A 6091-nucleotide genomic window follows, 5' to 3' on the forward strand; every position below is an offset into this window, starting at 1 on the left:
ACTGCATCAATTCCAACCGACTCTATACTGCTACACCTCTCCTCATTGCAACGTGCCAGACACCTTGGCAGATCTTCTACTGCAATGCAAAAGCACCCGAGCAAGCGTCACAGGGAACAACCAGCAGCAGCAAGCGCAGACCCAAAACTCCTCACTGAAACGTGGGAGGCTGCGATCTCCAAGCCGGACCTAGTCGACCAGCGCGAACTCGTCGCCCGGGGCCCGGCAGGCGGTCCAGGCCAGAGGGTTCTTGGAATAAGGAACCCCCCAACCTCGAGTGACAAGCCACTGTGTCAAATAAAGGTTTATTCACTCATTCATTCATTCAGGTGGATCAGGACTCGTCCTCTTCGAAGGACTCTGGCTCGATGCGCGTGTTGTTGCACAAAACGGTGGCGGGGATGTAGTGGCAGCGGGGGCTGTTGACGAGGTAGGCCTGAGTGCAGTTTCCTCCCTGGCGGCCGTACAAGTCGATCTCGTTGTATACGAGGTTGTCTGAGCCGGCGCCTTCCAAATGCTCGCGGCAGTCGCTGAACGCCTCGGCCACCTCTTGGGCGCGGCCGTCGCGCTGGCAGTCGTAGATTGCCTCGTAGTTGCCCTGGCAGTGGAAGTAGCTGCACGCGAAGAAGGCCGAAAGAAACTGATCGTCATTATCATCCTCATCATCACTATTATTATTGATTAATTGATTTCGTTTTGAAAGCTCATATACGTACAAATGATTTAGATGAAAAAGAAAGGAAGAAGCAGACAGGGCAATTGCCACCGGAAGTGGCATAACGCCCGCCTATCCTTCAGGAAGGAAAGAAACCTAACTGAAGACGATAAGAGAGGAAGCAGAAAGAAAGAACAGTATGAAAGGTCACAATTATTAAAAAAAACATAAAAAGAGAATTTGAGGTCTCTTCACTCGCAAGGAAGGAAAGATTACGCGACAAACGGAAACCGGACTAATTTCTTCTAGAAAAGTAAAGCAATCACGATGAACCTGGAGGCATCGAGAAGCACATGTGCTGGAATGCGGGCCTTCATCGATGCACCATCCGCAAACAAGGAAAAACGAACAGGCCAAGTGCACCTTCAAAAGGAAAACACCACCACGGTCCTTTGAGTTGCGCAATACAAGCACGAGACGGTACATGCGCGTGGTGTGTAGCTACTCATAACTGGGACTCGCTGGAACTAGCTGCTGTTTATTGCAAATAATGTGTTGCGAAAGACGATGGGGAACACTAGTGTCGTCGCAAATTTGGACCTACCAAGCGACGCGAATCAGGATAAGAATAAAACAAATTTTCAGCAGGAACCCACGCAGAGAGCTCGCCGCGACGTCCTACTGTTGACACGAAACGCAAGCCAGCGATGTGAACTGACTCTAATTTGAAATTTTTAAAAAGTTGAAAAAATGGCACCGTAATTAGGCTTCGTCATCGAATGAAGTTACTCGTGAAAGTAGGCCGTTACGAGGATGATGATGCAGCCTCTTTTCGTTTTTGTAGAGGGAATTCACTTGATCTAGTCAACGTCCTTGCTGTTGCCCGTGAACTCTGAGCTGCCGAAGAAGAGGCATGGCACACCTTTGTGTACTTTACTAACCCTATGACGGTGCGGCCAGCAGAATGTACATGGATGAACGCTGAACTATGGAGCTGGGCTCTGATGTCACTCACGTCATCGACTGCAACGTGATAAGCAAGAACGTCTCCAAGCGCGGCTTTCTTCCGCGGTACAGTGAATAGCTGTGCAACATAACACAACATAACACGGTTCGACCCGGAAAGTCCGCTTTGCTTCGTGTTCCGCGATCGCAGTCAGCGGAAACAAACATGGGATCTACTTACGCGTTGCAATTATGGCAGTACATCGATCGCCTGTAGTTCACGAATAACTTGCGGGCGGCGCAGTCTGCGTGCTGCTCCTGGAAGAAACTCCGGCCGAATCTCCGCTGCAGGCAGCTCATGAAATCCCTCCATTCGACGTGTGCTGATGAGTGCGACAGGGCGATAGTGTAAAGAACCGCTACGACCAGCAGCGGCGCGTGCATGGTTGACCTGCAATGTAGACATTGTTGTCGAAATCGTTTGATTACTTTATGTCAAGAGGCTCGGAAGAGGAGAAGCATGGCTTCGAGGCGTGCAAGAGTATTCAATATTCGACTAAACCCTGAGCGCTATAGAGCTGATAAAAAGTGAAGTTTCGATAAAACGAGTCGATAAAATAGGAGCAACACCTTGATTTGAGCGAGTTGGTTCATCTTGAAGGCATATCGAAGCAGCGCGATGGGAGGACGACGAGAATGCGCACACGCGCACCAACAACAACGCTAGTCCTGTTGTGCGTGTTTGTTGCGCGTGCCCTGCTTCAATATACCTTCAGGAGGAAGTAGTTGTGACATTTGCAGAAGTTGTGGGCTCAGTTCACTTTTGTGAACATACATGCTGGATGCCTGGAATGGATACCTCTTCTTACTATGCAGCTAATCCTTAAATATATATCTTTGCGCCGTAAGTGCTCTCGCCTCTCATAGTTCCACAAGATCTATCATTATAATCCGACTCTAAGAGACGTTCGTCTTTCCGCTCCCGTCTACGTGTCATCGCGTTCAGACCATAACTGTAAAGATGGTGTGCCATCTTGTCGGACAAATACCTACAGCGAATCTTTCATTCCAAAGGCTAGCAAAGAATGGAACCACCACCCCACTTCCATCGTTGCCATCGCCGGCATCGACAGCTTCAAGACTGTCCTTCATGAAGCCTTTTGCTAATATGTTTTTCTTTACTTGTTATAACTGTATTTTTTCTCTCTTTTACTGTGCAAATATTTGTATTTACCACTCTTTCCTGTAACGCCCTCGGGTCTTGGAAGTATGCTAAAGAATAAATAAATAAATAAATAAATAAATAAATAAATAAATAAATAAATAAATAAATAAATTTCACTTCATTTTGCACTTGGGAGGCGCTTCACTGTAAACTGAGGAGCTTTTAGTGACTTACAGGTGCACAGCGTCGTGCTCTAGAGGTCGAATTTCAGAGGACATTGTTCACTCTTTCCCGAGTTCCCACTCTCTGTATACTTCCGCAGACGCAGCTGCGTGGAAATGAATGCTAATGCGCCGTTTACAGTTGTTTACGTGGTACGCACAGGAAAAGGTCGGGTCGCCTTGACAGGGTCTACATAAACACTCGTGAATCGGGTTGAGTGAAAGTCCGAATGGGCTGGGTCTGAGCCCATCCTAAATGGGTCGGATCAGCGGTGGCTCGTCGCCGATTCAGCTAGACGCTGCAGTCGCGTGGCCTGTTGTCTGGCCCCGGGGTAATCGTCTGTGAAAGTCTTAGCGAACGAGAAACAAGTTATTTGTAACCGCTGTGGGGTTGCGCTTAAATTTGGCTTGCTGTGCTCGCGTCGGGTTCGCGTAAACCAGGAAGTTTAACCCCCGTATGCAGAAATGCAACTTAAGTCGAAGCACATGCTTGACTTGATTTAGATGACGCCTGGCGTTAACGTGCCCAAAGAAGCTCACTGCGTTTCCTTGGGCGCGTTCCCGATAGGCGTCACTCGGATCAAGTCAAGCATGGGCTTCAACTTAAGTTGCATTTTTGCATACGTGGGTAAGATTCGCACTCCTGGAACACATTCTTGAGCGGCAGAGAATAGCGTGCTTTTATTCTCTTTGTTATAAAACATGGCACTAAAATGTGTTTGTTCTGGGGTGGGGGGGGGGGTACCTTGTATTGCGCGCAGGTGGTACACAAGGCCTGATCTAACATGACTGCAGTGAAAAGTAAACAAAATAAGCGGTCTCGCATGGTGAGGTACATTTTTCAAGGTTTTTAAAGAAGTTTGACGCCCCTGGTACGTCAATGAGATCTTTGTCCAAGAATATGGAGGATCGAGTGAAAAGAATCTTAAACATCTCCGAATTAGTAGCCGTATCTCTTGTACCGTGACTACATTTGTACGAATTTGAACTTGTGCCAGTTACATAAGCGATGAGAAGCAGTTATGAGGTAAAAAATTAACCTGGTCAGACTTTCCGGCATTATTTCTACACCGTTGAAACGATGAGTCCATATGGTCACCAGAAACGTTGTGACGTATATATAAATGCCCTTTGCTGTAAATGGAGATTTCGCTGGCCCTTACATCCCTAAGTGACATATAGCCGTAAGTGAATGTTTTCGGACGCGATCGCAGAAGGGTACTCATGGTCATGACTGATCATTAATGGAACTACTGTATTAAACGAAGGTCTGGTAGTTAAGGCAGGTCATGCTAATTGGCTTATTGCATTTCACAGTGTCTTATACATCAGCGCTAAACGTTGCGGTTTGTCTGCTGCAAGGAACGTTAATGCTTTTGTTAATCACATAGGTTGATCAAAGCTCAGGGTGAATGCGTTCTTCTAGCGGAGACAGTGTATAAAACTTGTGACAGAGACACTGTGCAGTCGACTAGTTTCTCCCCTTTGTGTCTACCAGACTTTCTTAATCAATTTTGCGTTCTTCCGGAAGAGGACAACTAGGACTAATTTAGCATCGCCCAATGGGAAGGAAAAGAAAACTGTTTCACTGTTCCAGGATCCCTCAGGAAGCGTGGGCCGAGTTTTCACAACTTACATTAAGTACGTTAAGGCGCTCCAGCTCAATGTATTCTGCGAGAACACTGATCTGTTGACCAAAAGGGAATCGCAGAAGTTTCGGCACGCAATTGGAACAGCAGTTGTGCACTGATAGCTAAATTTTGTCAGATTTTTTTTTGTCAACAGCCAACTCATGTTTTTATATGGTTTACATCTGTTCTCCAAGGATCGATGCGGAATAAATTGCCCGCTGTCATAGCGTATCATCCCACTGAAAAAGTCAGTGCGACACTCCAAAGCGAGTGAACGGTAAGGACAGCGTCAAACGTTCGATTAAATTATGCTCCATATGCATAGAATTTCATTCCAGGTTTCAGAAAAAAAAATCAAAGACGTAGAATCGATTCTCAGTCACGGTGGCCGCGTTTCAATAATGGTAAAATGTAGCATATATCTATATATTTATACTTAATGGGAGCTTGTAAAATGTTCTGAACTCAGCGCCTCCTAGATAACATCGCTGGCGCAGGCCTAGAGCAGGTCTAGAGCCGCGTCATTCTGGATATGATTGCGCACCGGAAGTGACTCATTACGCCTGTCAGAAACAGGGCACGTTTGTGAAATTCCAGAAACAGTTCACGTCACTGGAAGAACGACCCACGGCGAACCCGAATGCCCACGCAGAAATAAGTTTAGCGGGACTGTGGACAGAATTGTCAAGGGACTCACCTTGGGAGCCGACGAAGCCCGGTGCTGGAGCGTTTAGACGAGCACAGTGGTGAGCGGTATCCACGAAGGCCGACAGCCAGAGAGCATGCGCAGAGCGGCGAGCTTCTATATGTTCTCGCCACGCGACGAGCGGGAGCATATATGCACGCGGCCGGTTCTCCGGGCCGGCGGGTCACTCGCCAACACTGCATGCACGGCGGCGCAATGACGAAACTGCATAAAATGCACCGGCGGCGTGGAAGGCAGGTCAGTCGCCTTTCTTGTTTTCTTCCGCCAAGATTGCACTCCCGAGTGCTCTCTTCCTCTCCTTGTGAAGCTTTTGTTTTTGTTTCTGTTCTCCCTTCGTTTGGCCTCTTTCAGACTCTTCCCCGTGCCTGCCGCAGTCGTGACGCTCATCGTTTAGACGTGAGGCATTTTGGACACGACGCGGGTTCTCGCGGGCCGCGCTACCAGCTGGATTCTTCGGATACATTGCACGCGCGGTTTGCGAGGAGGATGCTTTTGTTGTACCTTCGCTGCGTTGCGGGAGAAAGTGAAACTGTCATAAGACGGTTGTTGCCACTGCCCTCTCCCGCGTCTTCTGTTCGTTTCACAGAGACGAGGTACGCATTGCCCATTGTTCCTAGATTGCTGGAATAAAAATAAGCAAGAATAAGGTGCTAAGCGCTTAGTGGACGAGTGAGAAGCGCACGAACCCTCTCAATGAAGATTAATGTGGGCGCATACAGTGCCGCGCTGTACGCCGTTCTGAGAGCGGGGATTTTTTTCATGCGTGAC

At 47.9% G+C, this 6091-nt stretch overlaps 1 protein-coding gene across 1 annotated transcript; it reads right to left on the reverse strand.

Annotated features, from left to right (window-relative positions):
• Positions 1-301: 301 nt before the first annotated feature.
• LOC135921681 (uncharacterized) lies at positions 302-5813 on the reverse strand. Its single transcript, XM_065455981.2, has 3 exons — positions 5315-5813; positions 1842-2051; positions 302-614 (listed from the first exon to the last, which is right to left on the reverse strand). The coding sequence occupies exons 1-3, from the start codon at positions 5503-5505 to the stop codon at positions 335-337; spliced, it is 681 nt and encodes a 226-aa protein (XP_065312053.1). The 5' UTR covers positions 5506-5813; the 3' UTR covers positions 302-334.
• Between the last annotated feature and the right edge of the window lie 278 nt (positions 5814-6091).

The sequence above is a fragment of the Dermacentor albipictus genome, chromosome 3 (genome assembly GCF_038994185.2).
Source record: "Dermacentor albipictus isolate Rhodes 1998 colony chromosome 3, USDA_Dalb.pri_finalv2, whole genome shotgun sequence".
In the NCBI taxonomy this organism is placed as follows: domain Eukaryota; kingdom Metazoa; phylum Arthropoda; class Arachnida; order Ixodida; family Ixodidae; genus Dermacentor; species Dermacentor albipictus.